The sequence below is a fragment of the Myotis nattereri genome (assembly GCF_964212035.1).
Source record: "Myotis nattereri genome assembly, chromosome: 9".
NCBI classification, from domain to species: domain Eukaryota; kingdom Metazoa; phylum Chordata; class Mammalia; order Chiroptera; family Vespertilionidae; genus Myotis; species Myotis nattereri.
This window is the reverse complement of record NC_138084.1, coordinates 30,678,234-30,698,789: the sequence shown is the minus strand read 5'-3', so window position 1 is coordinate 30,698,789 and position 20,556 is coordinate 30,678,234. Positions and strand designations below refer to the sequence as shown.

The 20,556-nt window shown below is 40.4% G+C and overlaps 1 protein-coding gene across 2 annotated transcripts in view; it reads left to right on the top strand.

The window, feature by feature from the left end:
* The first annotated feature begins 1,836 nt into the window (after nt 1-1,836).
* Nucleotides 1,837-20,556, top strand: part of NUCB2 (nucleobindin 2) — a 36,555-nt gene continuing 17,835 nt past the window's right edge. The window contains exons 1-5 of one of the 2 annotated variants that reach the window (XM_081098174.1): nt 1,837-1,977; nt 8,103-8,253; nt 11,720-11,863; nt 12,667-12,774; nt 18,764-18,890. In XM_081098174.1, the coding sequence (XP_080954300.1) occupies nt 11,720-11,863; nt 12,667-12,774; nt 18,764-18,890 (379 nt within the window). In that variant the 5' untranslated portion in view covers nt 1,837-1,977; nt 8,103-8,253. The remainder of the gene's footprint in view (nt 1,978-8,102; nt 8,254-11,719; nt 11,864-12,666; nt 12,775-18,763; nt 18,891-20,556) is intronic. The other variant, XM_081098175.1, reaches the window with a different exon arrangement.

The following is a 20,556-nucleotide window of genomic DNA, read 5'->3' as shown; positions in this document are numbered from 1 at the left end:
TCCACAACTTCTGTGAGGATCAAATGAGATGAGGCATGTGAAAACGCTTTACAGACATTTGGTTAAAGTGTAAAATGTTCGTACCTGGCTATAAAGCAAGTTGTGTTTCTGGGCTGAAGAAACTCCAAGGAGGCTAGTTGCTAGGGAAAGGAAGCCAGGCATCGCTACATGACATCATTACCCGGCACCCACAGCCACCGTTTCTGGGCTGGGCTGGGCTGTGAGCCGCATTTTGCACCATGGTGTCTGGGCAGCATTGGCTGCGATTTGGTGGGCTGTCGCTCTGGGGTGGTGGTGGGGCCTGTGTCCCACTTGGGGGAAGCCGAGTATTGCTTTGTTGGCGCCAGATCTGCGATGCCATTTCTTTGTAAATGGCCAGTGCCTGCCACAGTAGCTCCTGTGTTGAACGTCTGACCCCTGATGGTCAGTGCGCATCATAGCGACCGGTCAGACAGCCAGAGGGACACATAGCATATTAACCTTTTATATATATAGATTGGTTACTAATGATACATAACCAATACTAAAATATTTCTCATGCATTTCGAATTGAAATGTAGTGTTCCTACACCATAACCTTTTGAACATCCTTTCTTTCTCTAGTCTTTACTCTTCAATCTATCCATGAGAACTGAAGATGATTTTTTTTCTTATGTTTGCCTCTACTATCATCACATTATCATGAGTCAGGACTTAGGGAGACAGTTTGAGATTTTGATTTATAGAAAATGGGTAAGTGTTTTCTCCTGAGCCTTAAATAGGAGCTTAACTATGAGGCATTGTTCTAAGTATGTAGATAAGTATATAAGAGCAAAGATTGTTAATCTTGGAAACCAGACCTGAATTATAGGCCTAGCTCAGCCACTAATGTGAAAATGGCTAACATTTACAGAGCACTAACTATGTGCCAATCACTTTTCTATTAACTTGTTATGCTCTAAGGAGGAGGGTGGTATTTTAATCCCCATTTTAGAGACAAGAAAACCGAGGTACAGAGCATTTAAGTAACTTACCCTGTCATGGAGATGGTTTGCGGTGAGTCTGGTTTTGCAACACAGGCAGTCTGGCTCCAAATTGGTGCATTTAGCTACTACTTTCTATTATTTCCTGATTTTTTAAAAGAGCTATTATTTCTAGCATATGCAACAGGTCTGTATTGGTTTTCTGGAATATTATCTCATGTAATCTTCACTAACAACTGTGAAATAGATGCTGCCATTTTCACAAAGGAGAAAACTACGGCTCAGAGACTTTCAAGCTTTGAAACAAGTCTTGGTGTTCCAAGAGCTTCTCTAACCCTCGAGCCACGTATATCTTTGAGCTTCAGCTTCCCCATCTTTAAAATGATGGTTGGAGTAGATGCCTCAGTTCTATGAGGGCGATGGACATAGAGATAAGAGTTAAGTGCGCAGATGGGTGAGAGAAGGTGGAGTAAAAAGCAGTCAAGCCTCAGGGGCCCAGGGCCCAGCATAAGGGAGGTGGGTGGGGAGGAGGCTCGGGGGTGTGAGACCCCAACGAGGCCCGAGGGAGGAAATGGGCCTGACAGCCCGTCGCTAACTGGTTTGGGCACTGCCAGTAACTAAGGGGCGGCCGCTCCCGGGACAGCAGCTCACCCGCCCAAATCTTGCTCTACAGGCTTCCCCTTGAAAGCAAACGAAGGAAGGGGCGCGGCTTCCCCGCCCGCGTAGCCGAGCGCCACGTCCCTCTTGGCTTAACTTCCCCCAGGCTTCAGGGTGGACGCGCTACCCGCTGCGAGGAATCGTCTCCACACCAGCCAATCAGCGCCTTCGCGATCCCAGTCGGACCAATCGCCGCTGCCTGGGGGCGGGGGCTGTTGCCAAGGCAGCGAGGAGGCGGGCGCGCACTGTGGGCAGAGGTACAGAGCTAAGCTGCAAACTGGAAGCTGGCAAGACGCGACAGGTCTGTGCGGGGCAGGCATTCAGCTGGCGGAGATTCGGGGGTCGAGACTGGGACTAGGTGAGGCCCGTGATCTCGAGGTGGGTGCGGATCGTACCGCGGGAGGCTGGGGCGGGTCCTGAGATACGGCTAAGGTCTGCCTTGCCGAGGTACTGAGGATGGGTTGGGGCCGCACTGTGGGAAGGCATGGGTGGGAGGGGGCTTCCAGCTCGAACTTGCGGCGGGTGTGTGTGTGTGTGGGGCGGGGGGGGGGGGGGGGAGTCCTTGCCTCCTCTCCATTCGCTGCAGGGCACCCAGGCTTTCTTTGGGGTCGATGAGGGTGACAGGCACTTGGCGAGGAGCTGGCGGGGGGTTGGGAGAGTGGGGGTGGGTGCTGGACCGAGACCCAGGCGTGGTTCCAGCCTGGCTTTGGCAGGTTGATGGGTGACGGAGGTGCCAACTGTTGAGGTGGGCGTACCCACAAATTCCCGGCTAATGCTCACCGCCTTCTCCCCCCAACTCCCCCGCGCTGCCGAGCCAAGCTAGGCCGGTGAATCCTGCTCTTCTGCCCGTTCTGTTAAGGCAGTGACCCCTGACACTTAGGAGAGGAGAAAGTCCGTGTCATTTGTGTTATTGTTTTCCCTTAAGTGACAAATTGTTGGGTGTGTGGTGAGCTCTTTCAGTTTCAGAATATGAGAAAATGATATTTCCTTGTTGCACCTGCTATGTACTAACTCAGCGAGGAAATGTGGTTATTGCGGTGATGCTCTCCACTAAACTCCTAAATTGGATAATGTACATTTTACACAATTGAGTTAAGTGCTGTCTGCCATCGCTGCCTTTTATTGAGGCTCTTAAATCCATGGATGAATATGAACAACAAATGATATATTATCTTGTTTAAAAAAAACGTGGAGGGAGAGTGAGGTTAAATGCAAATATTTCTGATAGTTGTTTGAAGGAGATTGTGGATTTAGCATTGATGAGACAGTTGCTTTAAGGAATTCTTAAAGTAACACGACTAGATCAGATTTAGATCAGAATATCTATAGCTTCTTGTACAACCTATATAAATTATTTGTTTCTTAAGGTCTTCCCTGGTAAATTCTGATGAATAATTAGAGTCAAGCAATATCCAGATTCTAGCATCTTACCCCTCATAGAAATTGTCTCAGAATTTATCCTGATTTAATCCAAGTGTGAGTTCTTGTTTTACAAAACTAACAAGTTAAACAAAAAAAAAGTGTCAACAAACATTCCTCAATTAGTAGGGTCGAGAATTTAAAAAAAAAAGAAGCTAATGTGGACATTAAGAATTAGAAATGAAATCTCAAATAATATCACTCTTGTTATTAGGGTGAACATGAAACTTCTAGTTCTCATTTTGGTCTTTAAACTCTCCATGATCTGGTCCAACTTTGCAGTATGAGTGAAAAATGTATTTCTGTCTCCTTGTGGTTACTCATTCTGTTCTACAGCACCTATCCTAATTTTACGCATCTGGCAAGGGTCAGGTCCATGTTGTATTTACTTTTCTCTGATCTCCCGAGAGAGTTATTATTCACATCACACATTTTGTATATACCCACTCAGCATGCTTTTTGGCAAGCTGGTTTATGGACTGTAAAGCCCAGTTAAAATGTAATGCACAATGAAGGCAATAAGGATAACTTTCAAAGGACTAGTTATTGAGTCCTTGTCAGTGTGGCTTAGTTGGTTGGAGTGTTGTCCCCTGCACTGAAAGGCACATGCCCAGGTCCGGTGTGGGGGTGGGGCATGTGGGAGGTGGCTGATGGGTTTTTTTCTCTCTCTCTCTCCCTTTCTCTCTTTGAAAGATCAATTAAAAACAAACAAACCAACAAAAAACAAAACAAAAACACTAGTTATTGATATAGTTTAGAGACTCTGAACTTTAAAGTATCAGTAACACCAGTGTCTTTTTGTTTTCAGATTTGTTGTGTATATCTCTATACTAAACCAATTTTGTGTTATTTAGAATAATATTTAAATTGCTTTCCACTTTCTAAAGACTTTTTGGATGACTTAGATGTGCAAAATAGTCTTGTAAATATTGGGTAGCTGGAGGAATCATAGGATTTTTAAATATTTAAAATAATCCTTAAAGTAGATAATCTTTTAAGTATTGTGAGTAATTGAGTTAACTATATTTGGCATGATACATGATGAACTCTTTCTTAATAATTGAAGGTCTAGAAAGGGGAAATTTGGTATTTTTATGTTCAATATATGCAACTAGCTTATAGACGTTAGAAAGCAGGCTCCTAACAATTTCAAATAATGGATTAGGAAAAGGAAAAACTGTAATCACTTTAATGATTTTCAATCTAAAATATAAAAGAAAACCCCACCATGATATGGTAAAAAATATGCTTAATTAGAATTTTTTAAAATATTCTTAAAAAATTTTTTTTATTGATTTCAGAGAGGAAGGGAGAGGGAGAGAGAGATAGAAACATCAACGATGAGAGAGAATAATTGGTTGGCTGCCTCCTGCACACCCCCTACTGGTGATTGAGCCTGCAACCTGGGCATGTGCCCTTGACCAGAATCGAACCGGGACCCTTTAGTCCACAGGCCAATGCTCTATCCACTGAGCAAAACTGGCTAGGGCCTTAATTAGAATTTGAAAGGCAGATTCCAATCCTGGCTCTACCAAATGACCTTGGCCAAATCAGTTACCCTTCCTGTGTTTTACAAACTTTTATAAAAGTAAGGTCTGAACCAAACCATCTCTAAGATAATTTTTGGTCCCAGAATTCTCTATTATCAAGGATACTGTAACTAATTGTTACTTGGGAAAAAAGGCCATGTAATGGATTCCTGGATTGATGTCCTTTTTTGCTGATATGAGCATGAGAAACACTAACATCTATACCGATGTCTTGGTACAAGGAAGGGTTGAAGTTCAACCCAGCTAGTATTTTATTTTGAACCTCACTTTCCCATTGACTCCCATTTTCAAAGGGAAAAATGGAGTTGAGCATCAAGGTACCAGTTGTGCTCATTACTGCTGCCATGGAGAAACTCGGAAGCCGTGTTTTCTCTACCCCACTCCTTTTCACTGTTAGCATTCTGACATTGACAGTAGCAAGCAGCAACCCAGGTTTCTTGGCTCAGGGCAGTGCCTTGGAGAAAGACACCTGGGCCTCTTGCAAAATCTGGTTTAATGTCAGAGAGGAAGAGATTGTATTCCTCCTCCTTGGCTGTGTTCTTTTCATTGGCCTATAGCCGCATCCGGGCCCGGGTTATGGCAATGCTCAGCGAGTGCTAACATGCCCCTTCAAAAAATGACATTTAAAGGTTGTATGTCAAACTGCTGTATTGCTTTTTAACAGAACCGATTTTCATTCTTTCAATATATAGCGATTTCATTTTTAAGGCAGGAAGGGTATTAATATTTATTGAGCATTTACTACTGCCATGTATTATCTACTCACACTGTATTCATTCTTCTTTTCATCCAATCAAAAACTTACAAAGAAGTATTAGTTTAATTTTATAGGTAGAAAAATTGACTCAGAGGGACAGGTAATGTTCTAGTACATAGGAGTGGTTAGGTTTCCATCTGTTGTTTAATTTTGACCATGGTGTGTTAATAAAAGTCATATGCCTTTCCCACATATGACATGCATATGGTTACTCTTCTGCTTAAGATTTTTTTTTTAATTAAACCTTTATTGTTCAGATTATTACATTTGTTCCTCTTTTTCCCCCCCCATAACTCCCCTCATCCCAGTTCCCGCCCCACCCTCCGCCCTCACTCCCCACCCACTGTCCTCATCCATAGGTGCACGATTTTTGTCCAGTCTCTTCCCGCATCTCCCACACCCCTTTCCCCCCCAAGAATAGTCAGTCCATTCCCTTTCTATGTCCCTGATTCTATTATAATCACCAGTTCATTCTGTTCATCGGATTATTTATTCACTTGATTCTTAGATTCACTTGTTGATAGATGCATATTTGTTGTTCATAATTTGTATCTTTACCTTTTTCTTCCTCTTCCTCTTCTTAAAGGATACCTTTCAGCATTTCATATAATCCTGGTTTGGTGGTGATGAACTCCTTTAGCTATTCCTTATCTGTGAAGCTCTTTATCTGACCTTCAATTCTGAATGATAGCTTTGCTGGATAAAGTAATCTTGGTTGTAGGTTCTTGGTATTCATCACTTTGAATATTTCTTGCCACTCCCTTCTGGCCTGCAAAGTTTCTGTTGAGAAATCAGCTGACAGTCGTATGGGTATTCCCTTGTAGGTAACTGAGTTTCTTTCTGTTGCTGTTTTTAAGATTCTCTCTTTATCTTTTGCTCTTGGCATTTTAATTATGATGTGTCTTGGTGTGGTCCTCTTTGGATTCCTTTTGTTTGGGGTTCTCCGTGCTTCTTGGACCTGTAAGTCCATTTCTTTCACCAGGTGAGGGAAGTTTTCTGTCATTATTTTTTCAAATAGGTTTTCAATATCTTGCTCTCTCTCATCTTCTGGCACCCCTATAATTCTGATGTTGGTACGCCTGAAGCTGTCCCAGAGGCTCCTTACACTATCCTCGCATTTTTGGATTCTTTTTTCATTTTGCTTTTCCGGTTGGGTGTTTTTTGCTTCCTCGCATTTCAAATCATTGACTTGATTCTTGCGCTCCTCTGTTCTGCTGTCGGGAGTCTGTATAATATTCTTTATTTCAGTCAGTGTATGCTTAATTTCTAGTTGGTTCCCCAATATAACATCGAGGGTCTCATTAGTTTTCTTGTAGATCTCATTAAGTTTATCGGCGGCTTCTAAACAGTTCTTGAGAGACCTTAAAAGTGTGGTTCTGAACTCTAGATCTTCCATTGACAATTTTGTCCTGTTTCTTTGTCTCCGCATTTTGTTATGCTTCCTTGGTGCACCCCCTAGTGGTCTTTGTTCGTGGTTTTATAGTTAAATCTTGATTGTTGTAGCTAATTCCAGGGAGGGTTTGACCTCCAGGCCAAATGGCTATGAGAATCAGCTGTGTCAGCAGTGAGAGAACTTCTGTCCTCTAGGGAGGTGCTAATCTGGCGTTTGCCTGAGGCTATCTGGCAAATGCCTGTGTGCAGGGCTTGGGCGGGGCGGGTCGCACAGGATCAACAGGGTGGGCCGGAGAGAGCAGTTATGGCGGCTCTCAGTCCTGTCCCCAGGGGCTCTGCCTCTCTGAGTCCCAGCACCCGCTGCAAAGCTCGGAGAGAAAGCTGCACTCGCTCTGACCGAAACCAGGCAGTCCCGCTTCTCCCATTTGAGTCTGGGTCCCTAAAGACTCGCCCGGATCTGGAGCTCAGAGTCTGCGACTCCCTCCCGATTGAAAACGCCAACCGCGCCCTCCGCCGCCAGCCCGCTCCGCGCACTCCGCACCTCAGAATTTGACTTCAGCGCTGCGCCTCCTCTGAGTGTCCGTATGCGTTTCTCTTTCCTCCTAGTTGTAGGACTTCCACTCAGCCAGCGTTCCAGTGGTTTTGGGTGATGTCCCTCCGTCTTTTAGTTTCACTTTTGAAGTAGTTGTTCAAAGCAGCAAACTCCGGCGTTAACCTATGCCGCCATCTTGGTTCTCCTGCTTAAGATTTTTATGTTAAATATGCCATAAGAGTAAAGAAATATATCTGTTCTTAAAATTTGAACACATCTTATTTTCTTATTTTCGTACAGACTGCTTAGAAATAATTAATTACGTTCACTAATGAGTTTGCACATGAGCGAACTGCTTTGAATTTTATAGTTAGGTAGTGGGGTTTCAAAAAAGAATTTGAGATATTTTGGTTTATTACTGATCTCTGTGACAGACTAGGGCCAAAGTTAATTTTTAAAAGTAGTGGTAAAGGTGAAGAAAGATTCCAGTTAAGGATTTAATGGGAAAACTTACCCTATATCTTGAAGTCTTATTGCTGAGAAAAATAAACTTTTAGTTGGAGTTCTTCTTATTTATTTAAAAAGGGAGCAATACAGTAAAACCTGGGCACCACAATCACTATCTCTGTCTATTCCATTTTTTATTCTGTTTATTTAATATAGCTATCTCCCCCTCACTACTGGAATATGATAGAATTTAGTCTTCTTCCACATCATAACCACTTAGTACTTTTTTTTAGAGGATGTACAAATGCATACACTGTCATGCCATTACCACTGTAATATGCCTACATTTATGTTTATGTTTAATGTTTTTATTTTTTTACATTTAGATCCTGTTAAGAGTCCATTTTTAGTGAAAAAGCATTGAGCTTGGAGCCAGGACCAACTCCTTATTAATTTGATATTGTGCAAGTCATCTGGAGAGAGATCTCAGTTGCCTCATCTGTGAAAAGGAGATAAAAATTCTTAATTTATCTGAAGGTAAGTGATCAGTTAAGAAGGCAAAAAAAGAGAAAAACAGACTTAATGATGACTTAAACACATAGTATTTATTTTTTCATGTGCAATAATTCTTGAAGCAGGCAGTCTAGGTTGGGTGTGGTAGCTTCACGAAGGCATCAAGGACCTAAGCTTTTTCTCATTCTTTGATCTGCTATCTGTAGGGTATGGCCCTGGGCCTCATAGTCTGAGAGAGCTGCTAGAGCTCTAACCATCACAGCCAAGTTCCAGGCATCGAGGCAAAAGCAAAGAAGGATGTATGCTCTCCTTTTGGCGAGACATCCTGAACCTCAGGCTACCAGGGAAGCAGGAAAATGCAGCTGCCCTGAATAAAACTGGGCTTTTGTTGTTGAGGAGGAAGGGAAGATGTAGCTATTGGCAGCAAATAGAATTACCTTCCAGAGGATGGATCTTTTTCTCTTTTATCTCTGAGAACTGGGAAGCCATGATAACCACTCATAGACGCTTTGGTAATTTTCCATGGTATAACTTCTAAGTCTGACCATGTCTACAGAAGAAAATAAATAATAAATTGTTTTTTGTTTTTTTTACTTTTATCCCATGATTCATTATAGAAGCCTTTCTGTCTCTATTGGGATTTATTCTGGTTATTTTTAAAATTACTCATAAATGCTAATAGATTTTTGTGTGTGCAATTTATAGATGTGTTAAAATAGAGCTATCTTTTTTTTTTTTGGAGCGGGGGGGGGGCACTTGCTTTATGTAAGGCACTAAAAAGACAGAGAGATAAGTTATCTCAAGGGTATCACATAATCATTGGAAGTAAAAAAAATTTCAGTTGTCAATAATCGTGCCTTGGATAAACCTCATAGGCTACAATACTGCCACTGTGCAAAGCTAGGAAGTAAATGTGTTGTTTTTTTAATTCTCACTTCCTCATTTGAGGATATGTTTAGAGAGAGAGAGAGGAGAGAGAGAGAGAGAGAGAGAGAGAGAGAGAGAGAGAGAGAGACGAGAGTTGGGAGATAAACATGGATCAATCAGTTGCCTCTTGTACCTTCTTGTACCTGCCCCCTGGGGATCAAGCCTGCAAGCTGAGTATGTGTCCTCACTGAGAATCGAACTTGAAACTTTTTGGTGTACAGTACAACACTCCAACTAACTGAGCCACCCGGCCAGGGTTATGAAGTAAATTTTTGATAAAAAGTATAATCCATCTCAATATACATTTAAGCTCAGTATGATCACATGAGGGACACTTTTGCCTTCCTTGTTAGTCAGAAGTTATGGTTTTCATTTTTTAGCCATTTGACTGCTATCTATCTTGAAATTTCTTCTTACTATACTAGGGGTTTTTTTTTTTTTAATTTTACTAGTTCTTGCTTAATTTACTTAGGTATACCAGTATTTTATTTTATTCCAGACTTTCATTTGAAATACTATATGAATATACTCTATACTTGTCATGTGAAATGGTTTAGTTGCTATTATATCTGTGGAGAAAGTAACTTGAAATAGTTTTGAGAAAAGGAAACTGAAATTCAGGGAATGTAAATTGGAGAGGGGAAGGATCTAAAGAGTCAATCAATCTTTTGGGATTATTAGAAGGAAGATAAGAAACAAATTATGATTTTATTCTACTAATTATATGTTTTCCAAGATTTTGAATTTTTTGTTGTATCACTTAGGGACAAAGTATAGTAACTCTTTTGCTACTAGTGCTTTTTTTAAAATTGTTGACAATATTACAACTGTCCCCCTCCCCCTGCTCCTTAACCCTTCTTCACCCAGCCCCCACCCCACCCCAGGGATTCTGCACACTATTGTCTGTGTCCATGAGCAATGCATATATGCATATATGTTCTTTGGTTAATCTCTTCCCATCTCCCCCATACCCCCTGAGATCTGTCATTCTGTCCCATGCATCCATGGCTTTGGACCTATTTTGTTTCTCAGCTTATTTATTTATTTTTTAATATATGTTTTATTGATTTCAGTGATGAAGGGAGAGAGAGGGAGAGTTAGAAACATCAATGATGAGAGGGAATCATTGATTGACTGTCTCCTGCACATGCCACACTGGGGATCAAGCCTGAAACTGGGCATGTGCTCTGGCTGGGAATAGAACCATGACCTCCTGATTCATAGGTCTACATTCAACCACTGAGCTATGCTGACTGGGCATCATTTTATTTTATTACTAGAGGCCTGGTGCATGAACTCTGTGCACGAGGGCAGGGTCCCTCAGCCTGGCTTGCACCTTCTCCAATCTGGGACCCCTTGGGGGATGTCCAACTGCTGGTTTAGGCCCAGCAGTTGGACATCCCTCTTGCAATCTGGAACTCCTGGCTCCTAACTGCTCACCTGCCTGCTGGCCTGATTCCCCTAACTGCTCTCCCCTGCCAGCCTGATTGCCCCTAACCACCTCTGCCTGGGCTCTGCCACCATGGCTTTGTCCAGAAGGACATCTGGAAGGTCGTCCAGAAGATGTTTGGTCTAATTAGCATATTACCCTTTTACTAGTATAGATTACTTTTAAAAAATATTTTTATTGATTTCAGAGAGAAAGGGAGAGGGAGAGAGAGATAGAAACATCAATGACTACAATCATTGATGGGCTGCCTCCTGTATGCCACCTACTGGGGACAGAACCTGAAATTCAGGCATGTGCCCTTGACTGGAATCGAACTCGGGACCCTTTAGTCCGAAGGCTGATGCTCTATCCACTGAACCAAATCAGCTAGGGTTGGGCATCATTTTAATTCTTGTAATAGACCCTCTGGAGCTACTGAGATCCTCTGGAATGGAAGCCAAATAAGGAAAATTTGAATCATATTGTGGGACCAGCAATAGTTGTTCCTTGTTTGTCTCAATCCTGTTACATCCTGCTAGATATTTTATTGATCTATTTATTTGAAAAATTATTGACTAGAAATAATTTTAGCAAATGACTATTGGCTATGGTAATGGTTAGTAAGGGTAAGAGAATATTTGTAACTAGTTATTTGTTTCTTTTAATCAACTTGTGCCCATAGAACACCCTTTTTACAAAATTAAGTTGAAGCTAATTAAATATTATATCCAGAAGTAATTTTGGCTCTCTAATATCTTAATTGAGGGAAAAAAATGAATTTTTTTCTCTTATTCTCTCTTTCTAAAAGATGGGCCATTTATTTTTTTAAATTTTGAGTCCTTCATTGCCATCTTTATTTAAAGCTTTTATAATTAACGAATTGTTTTCTTATACTATATAAACTGTTAAAATTTTATTTCCTTGTCTTTTTAATTTTAGTGAAAAGCGTTTCTCCCTTGATTTTCTTTAGTGCTATATTTTAAGCATTATTTTTATGTTATAATCTATTTTAATCCTTTGTTGTATTAAACTTCTTGAAATTTAATATATTATTAATGTGGTTTTGGGAATTCATGTATATACAGTTTGAAAACATCTTTTCAGGACCTTTCTATAATTACACCTTTATTTCAGATGAGGTGGAGTACCATCCTACAGCAATGTTATTTTCTCTCGGTTACATGTCTACTTACTGCTCTTGAAGCTGTGCCTATAGACATAGACAAGACAAAAGTAAAAGGTGCTCAGCCTGTGGACAGTGCAAAGATAGAACCACCAGTAAGTCAAATGACAAATATAATTTTATGGAAGGAATTTTAACTGAAATATTGCTAATATTTATTAGTTATAAAATTGGACATTTAGAAACTATTTTTGAAATAGCACTGAAAAGAGTATAGGACAAGCATATATTATTTAATATTAAACAATGTTTTTTAATGCAGTTAATATATATATATATATTTAAATATATTTTTATTGATTTCAGAGAAGAAGGGAGAAGGTGAGAGAGATAGAACATCAACGATGAGAGAGAATCACTGATAAGACTGGGGATTAAGCCTGCAACCTGGGCATATGGCCTGACTGGGAATTGAACCATGACCTTCTAGCCCTAGGTCAGTGCTCAACCACTGAGCCATGCTGGCCAGGCCTAAATGTAGTTAGTATATTAAGTAATGTATAGAAGAATTAATCACAATACATTTCTAATGTAGAGCTAACCAGCCAAAAAAACGTATTATATTCAAAGGAGAGATAGATGGCAATGAGGAGAAACAGGTACCAATGGGGTAAAACCAATTAATATTTTTTTTGAAATCTTTACTGACTAAGCCATATAGAAAACCTACCTTTATGTAACAGTAAAACACAATTTTGGTGTGATCCCTGAAACATGGTTTCTGCAACTCTTCATTTGAGATTTTTAACTTTGACTGCCCAAACTATCAAAGTAGTTCAATGCTATTTTGCTAGACTTCTTTGTTGTTGTTGTTGTTGTTGTTGTTGTTAAATTGAGATCTTTAGATGCAGGGAAGGAAAATCTTTCAGAAGCTTACTGTTTGTTTCTTAATTTGAAGGATACTGGACTATATTATGATGAATATCTCAAGCAAGTGATTGATGTGCTGGAAACAGATAATCATTTCAGAGAAAAGCTCCAGAAAGCAGACATAGAGGAAATAAAGGTAAAAGTAATTAAATAATTATTTTAAAAATATGTGAACATGCCGACACCAATCTAAGTGCTGGAGATATAAAGAGAAGACTCACTCCCGGCCCTTATAGAACCCTCAAGGGAGACTAACATCCAGAAGATTATTAAGATGAGTAGATAGTATATTTTGGATATACAGAGGATGGATTCATACTTCAGTAAGAAGCAATGGGGAAAGGCGGGAAGTCATTCTTTTTGGTGGAGATTATGTCAGTGCTAATGATGTGACTAAGAAAAGGAAAGAGACTGGGAGGCATCTAAATAAGAGATATACAGGGAACTGGAAATAGAAACTGTTGCTGGAACCTAGACTAAAAAGTGGAGGCCATGACTGGCTAAAAGATGAGGTTGGACAGAGTCATGGGTTAGATGATAGAGGGCCTTGTGCATCATATTAAAGGGCTTGGATCATGATGTGAGAACAGAAGGAAGCTAATCAAAGATATAAAATAGGTTAAGTTCTGGAGTCTTAATCAGGTCCAGATTAATAGAAGAGGTAATGGGCCACATCTTAAGTCAACCGGGGCTATTTAGCCCTAGCCAGTTAGATTCAGTGGATAGAGTGTCAGCCTGCAGAGTGAAAGGTCCTGGGTTTGATTCTAGTCAAGGGTGTGTACCTCAGTTGTGGGCTCCTCCCTGACCCAGGCCCTGGTAGGGGCTCGTGCAGCAGGCAACCAATCAATGTGTTTCTCTCACATTGATATTTCTGTCTTTCCCCTTTTCTTCCTCTCTCTCTAAAAAAATCAATGGGAACATGTCCTCGGGTGTGGATTAAAAAAAAAAAAATAGGGGAGATTTAACTATTTGCCTCTGTCTTAAGAATACTATTAGACATAATTATAGCCCCAAACATCTCCTTAGTATTCATAATAAAGAAAGGGAGTTGTACAAGACTTACCAGCGAGATTCTTTTAAAGCTCATCCTTGAAGGGTGATGAATCAGTTTAGTTGGGTTTATCTTAGAATCAGCAGTAAGAAAACTTCCAGTGATTTAATATTAAATTTTCAGTTATACCTCTCAAGATAATATTGTTTGCTTATGCTATTTTTGTTTATTTTTAAAAACTTTTCTAAAAAAAAATACCTCATCCATTTCTAGAATCAGAATTAGAGACCTTTGTTAGAAGGACCCCTTCTGGGTCATCCTTCTTATTTTAGTCTCTGTCCCACCTGTGCATGAATTCATGCACCGGGCCTCTAGTAGGTTATAAAGTGTTCCCTCCAAAAATTCCAGTGCCCACCTGGCCCCATACATAGTTATTACAATATTTTTAACTATATTTCCTATGCTTTATCTTACATCCCCATGCCTATTTTGTAACTATCAATTAGTACTTCTTAATCCCATCACCTTTTTTCACCCCTCAGCACTCCTCCCCTCTGGCATTCATCAGTCTGTTGTCTGTATCTATGTCCTTTTTATGCTACTATCTCTTTGTTTAAGTTCTCACTGAGTTCATCTATTCTTACCCTAAGTTCCTTGAACTTTCTTATAACCATTGTTTTGCACTCTGTATCTGGTAGATTTCATTTTTTTTAGCTCTTTTTCTAGGGATTTCTCATGTTCTTTCATTTGGAACATGTTTCTCTGTCTCCTCATTTTGGTAGCCTCTCTGTATTTGTTTCTGTGTATTTGGTAGATCTTCCATATTTCCCAGTCATGGTAGGTTGCCCTTATATAGAAGGTGTCCTGTGGGACTCAGCAGTGCAGTTTCCCTGACTACCTGAGTTAGGTGCTCCAAGAATGTCCCTTGTGTGGGTTATGTGAACCCTCCTGTTGTAGTTGAGTCTTGATTGCTGTTGGCCCATTTGAGTTGGTGACTATGGGAATTGACCCTGGCCATAGTGTATGAACTGCTCTGTGGGCGCTGATACCATTAAGTGGAATTCATCCAAGTAGGGTCTGGTGCCTGCCAAGATCTCCCTTTGGGTGTGCTGCTTGTGGAGCTAATTGATGTGGTCTGAAGCCAGTCACTGGGTGTGTTGGTTCCGGAGCCTCTTGTGAGGGACTCTGGTGCAGGTCAATGTCAGATGCTACCTGTGGCTGGCCCTGGGACACCTGTTTGGAGTTGCAGAGTGATCCACTGTTTGTGGCTGCCTCTGCTGGATCTGCGTGTGCCTGGGAGGGGACAAGCTGCATACTAAGTCTTGCTTCCACCAGTACAGAGCCCAGGGGCAGGTCAGCCAAAGTCCCCAGTTAACCTGAGATCTGCCTCCACCTGCTGGCTGCTTGTTAAGCTCAGTCACTGACCATAGGCAAGTTGTGCGAGATCTCAGTGAGTCACCAGGTTGATACAGATTCAAACTCAGTGCCAATGCTGGGCCTGAGGCCATTCAGCAAAAGTCTCAGGGTACACCAAGGCCAGCTGACACCTGCCTGGGGCCTTTGTGCCTTTATGGTGGGGCGGGGTCTCAGGGCTTTGCTAGGGTAATGCCATCAGAGTTCATCAGGCTAAATCAGATCAAGATTTGGCTTTGTGGAGGGATGGCTCTGCACAGGAACAGTGGTGCTGGCCTTGTGTGTGAGAGAAAAATGGCCCTTGCCCTAGAACCATACAACTCAGTCTCTCCCTTTGTGTCTGCCACCCCCTGAGTCTCTCCAGATCTTCTCCACAGCCCTCTAAGAAAGTCTGCACCATGGGCCCAGGTTGGAGACTGTGACAGATTGGCAAGGCAGGGCTTGCAGGAGTTGGCAGGGAGGCGCTAGTGCCACTCCAGGCTGATGTCATGAGAGGTAGGGGCAAGCCTAACCCTAGAACGTTGGTGCCACTCAGGTGCTCAGGAAAAAAATGGCCTTTGCTTGACAGCGACACAACTCAATCTCATTCTGCATGACTCTGGTACTCCTCGAGTTTGCCTGAGCTTCCTCAAGAGCTCGTCAATAAATTCTGCACAAGGGGTCCAGGCTGGAGTGCACGATAGACCTCTCTACCAGAAGCGATCCTGGCAGGGCAGCACTTCCAGGGGTCGACAAATAGGGGCTATTGCCACTCCCAGGCTGATGCCTTATGGAGGGGAATGCTTGGCCTAGGAATGATGGCGTCTGTGGATGGTGTGGGAGAGGGACCTAGCACAGGGACATTTGCTGCTGTCTCTCCAGCCCTCTGCTCACAGTCATACCATTCATTCTCTTCCAGTACGACTTCTGTCCCCTCCAAAATGCTGATCCTCCACTAGAGCTCAGAGTGAATGCTGCGAGTGAGGTTTTGTGCACTGGCTTTTTAAAAGACCAGTCTCCCTTCTCACCAGGGTGGGTGGAAGCCCCACTGGTTGTCACAGCCAGATACTGTGTGGGCTCAGATTCTTGGCTCTGGTGCTATGGGTTAGGGAGCCTGGTGTGGGGCTGAGGCCCCTTGCTCTTCCAGGGGACCTCTTCAGCCGAGATATCCCTCTGGACTCTTTTTAAAAATATATAATATGTTTTTATTGGTTTCAGAGAGGAAGAGAGAGGGGGGAGAGAGAGAAATATTAATGATGAGAGAGAATCATTGATCAGCTGCCTCCTGCACACCCCCACTAGTGATTGAGCCCCCAACCCAGGCATGTTCCCTTGACCAGAATTGAACCCAGGACCCTTCAGTTTGCAGGCTGATGCTCTATTCACTGACCCAACCTGGCTAGGGCGACCCTCTGGATTCTTACTCCCCTCCCCTCCCCTCATGTGGGTGTGGAACCAGCCCTTTTCACATCTCTGATCTTCCTACCAGTCTCCATGTGGGTTCCTCTGTATATCCTTAGTATAAGACTTCTGTTCACAAAGGAAGGGAAAGAATAAAGAAAATAAAAACCTTGGGAATATTAAAAAAAAAAGGCTCTGTTCAGTTAGTCTTTAGATGGTTATTCAGGTTGATTGTTCCAACTTTAGTTGCAACTCTGATATTGATATGGTCTAGGGAGGAGGTCAGTGTAACTTCCATCTACTTCACTGCCATCTTGCTCTGAACTCTGACTTCTTTCTTTCTTTTTTTTAGGTTTCATCTGAAGACACATTTATTAGATAAATATTAGAGGTTATCACATCATTTAACTACATACAGCTTTGCATCAGTGACTTCTTAATTGTTAAATCTAGTGAACACTTTTTATTCCTCTTCTTACTGAGCTCTTTTCCTTTATCTCAGTGGTTGTCAGATTTCAGGGCTGGTTCAAACACAGAGTTAGGGCCCCACCTCCAGACTTCCCGATTCAGTAAGTCTAGGGCCTGTATTTCTAAAGTTCCCGGGTGGTGCAGATGCTTCCACTTGGGGCCACGCTTTGAGAACTATTGTTTTATCTAGTAATAATGACCATTCTCTCCTTGAAATATACTGCTATTTTTGCTTCTACAACAGTATATTTTCCTAGCTCTCCTTCTTCCTCTGTGAACATTCTTTCTTGGTCTCCCTTGTGGGGTTTCTTTTCCTTACCCTCTTCAGCAGGTCCCATTGACTCAGTCCTAAAGGGTTTGCCTGACTGCCAGTTAGACTTGCAGTTTGTGACTGCAAGTGCACTTATAAATAAGAGAAAGTAAACCACTAGCTATTTTGTTTCTTAAATCTTGGAACATGTATGTGGTTACTTATCTATGAAAAAAGTAGTCAAAGGAGTCAGCCTAAAAAACATGAATTTTGAAGGTATTTATATATGGGATGACTATAGCTGAAGTAGGCTGAGTTACTTAAAAAAACCTTTACTAAATATAATTCACATACCATAAAATTGCCCTTTAAAGCTTAATATTCAGGTTTTTTTAGTATATCAACCAAGTCATGTAATCATTACCACTAATTTTAGGACAATTTCATTTGCCCCCAAAAGAAACCCTGTACCCATTAAGCAATCTCTCCCCATTTCCTTCTCTCCTTAGCCCCTGGCAACCATTAATTTACTTTCTATCTCTATGGATTTGCCTATTTGAGACATTTCATATGAATACAATTATGCAATATATGGCCTTTCGTGTCTGGCTTCTTTGACTTAGCATAATGAATGAAAACACATGTTCTCAAGGTTCATCTCAAAGTAGCATGTATTAGTACATTGATTCCTTTTTATGGATGAGTAATATCCCATTGTATAGATATTCCATTTATTGGTTGTCAGTTCACCAGTTGATGGACATTTGAGTTATTTCTACCATTTTGGCTAGTATGAATAATGCTACTGTGAGCATTCATGTACAAGTTTCTAGGTAAACATAGGTTTCAATTCTTTAGGTATATACTGGTACCTAGAAATAGAATTGCTGGGTCATATGGTAACTCTTTTTAACTTTTTTTTTTATAAGAGAAAGTTTATTTAATTTGTATTTATTGATTTTTAGAGAAAGAGAGGAAAGGATGGAGGGAGAAAAACATCAATTTGTTGTTCCACTTATTTATGCATTTATTGGTTGATTCATATATGTGCTCTGACCAGGGGTTGAACCCACAACCTTGGCATATCGGGACGATGCTCTAACCAAATGAGCTATGCTACTTGGCTGGGGCAAGCAAAAGTTATTTAGAAAGTTACAGAGGCAGAAGAAGTAAGGTGCAGAAGAAATTGGCTCAGAAAACAAATTATAGAAGCAAAAGCTCTCCTTGGAGCTTAGGAGAAAGAGAGGCAAGGAAAATGCCCCTGTGGGGAGGGGGTGGGGAAAGGTGCAGGCATGTTTCTTAGAGAGAGCTGCTGTGTTTAAATTTTTGAGGAACTGCCAATTCTTTCCCCAAAATGGCTGCACTATTTTATAACTCAAGTGACTTTTTGAGTTTCTCCTTTGTGTTTTAATTATGCCTTTATAAACTTTCTGCTTTTAGATATCTTGATTTCAGACTTACAAACTGAATATTTTCTGAAAGAAAATGCTTTTGTAATATCAGATATACCAAAATTAGTCAAAAGTATCTATCTCTACTTTATTATAACCCTATTTTTAATATATGGTATCTGTTCTAAAATATAGTGTAATAAATAAAACTAACTTATTATTATGTCAACAGAGTGGGAGGCTAAGCAAAGAGCTGGATTTAGTAAGTCACCATGTGAGGACAAAACTTGATGAACTGAAAAGGCAAGAAGTGGGAAGGTTAAGAATGCTAATTAAAGCTAAACTGGATTCCCTTCACGGTAAGAGCTACATAAAAGGCAGAAAAATGTCAATATCTGGTTGTTGAGGTCAAATTACATTAATTAGCATATGTCATGTTTTCTAGTAAAAATTTAATGTTAGGTTTATTTGGTTTTTCTTAATTTTTAAAATTTAATTATTTGAATAGTTAATACATTCACATCATTAAAAAAAATGATTGGCTTAAAATAATTATATCAATAAAAAGGGAGAATGAAAAGTAATGAATTAAGCCACTGATTTAAATGAGGAAAAATAACATCAAAGTAAACCAAAAGAAAAGAGAGAGAGAAAATCTAGCTGGAACAATTTTCATAGATGAAATAGAAAAATTGTCAGAGAGCTAGCTTCACAAAAAACACCAGCCCGGCCGGTGTCAACAGGAATTTTATCAAACCATTGAAGGGCAGATCATGAATGTTCTTTAAACTGTTCTAGAACATAGAAAAAGAAGGAACGTGTCCACACTCTTATTATGTATGATATCAAAACCAAAAGTATTGTTGTCAATAGGATTCTAGCCCTAGCTGGTTTGGCTTAGTGAATAGAGCGTCGGCATGTGGACTGAAGGGTCCCAGGTTTGATTCTGGTCAAGGGCATATGCCCAGGTTGCAGGCTCAATCCCCAGTAGGGGGCATGCAGGAGGCAGCCAATCAATGATTCTCTCTCATCACTGTTGTTTCTATCTCTCCCTCTCCCTTCCTCTTTGAAATCAATAAAAATATATTAAAAAATATATATATCCTCCAGTAAGGATTAACAAACAAACAAAAGATTTATCAAATGCCCTTTCTGTATATATGTCAAATGCAATACAGGCATCTGACAAAATTTAACATCTCTTCTTAATTTGATAGTAATCAATAGCTACTTCTGTAACATGATCAGATATATTCAACTCAGCTACATCATACTTAATGGAGAAACACAAGTATGTATCATAACTAAAATCAGGAACAAGACAATTGATGCTCACTCTTACCACTATTAATTGTAAAATTTTATTGGAGGTACTAGCCAAAACAATTATACAAATGAAAAAAAATTGAGGTGAATTAATTGGAAAGGAGGTGATAAAACCATCTCTATTTGTAGATGACATGTTTGGAAAACCCAAAGTAATTGGCTGAAAACTTAGTATAAACAACAGGAAAACTCATCAAGGTAAACTTATATAGAAATTAGTATATTTCACATGTACAAATAATAGCCAGTTAGAAAATACAATGGAAGACAAGACTCCATTTGCATTACCACAAAAATAAAATACCAGGAATAATCCAATTAAGAAATATACAAAATGTAAAGACAAAAATTTAAAATACTCCTAAAAAACACAAAAAAAGATTTGAAAAAAGTCAGAAGACATAACATCTTTTTGATACAAAAACTCAACATGATAAACATGTCAATTCTCCATAGGTTAATTTATAAATTTAACATAATCCAAATAAAAATATGTACTTTTCCCCTCTGGTACTAGCCAAGTTAATTTAAAAGTTCATATGAAAAAGGAAGCAAGCAAGGAAAGCCACATACCTCTGAAAAAGAAGAATGAGGAGGATTAGATATATTAGATGTTAAAATATATCACTATGCCTCAGTCATTAGAACTGTATGTTGGGTTTTTTTTTGTTGTTTGTTTGTTAATCCTCATCTGAGGAT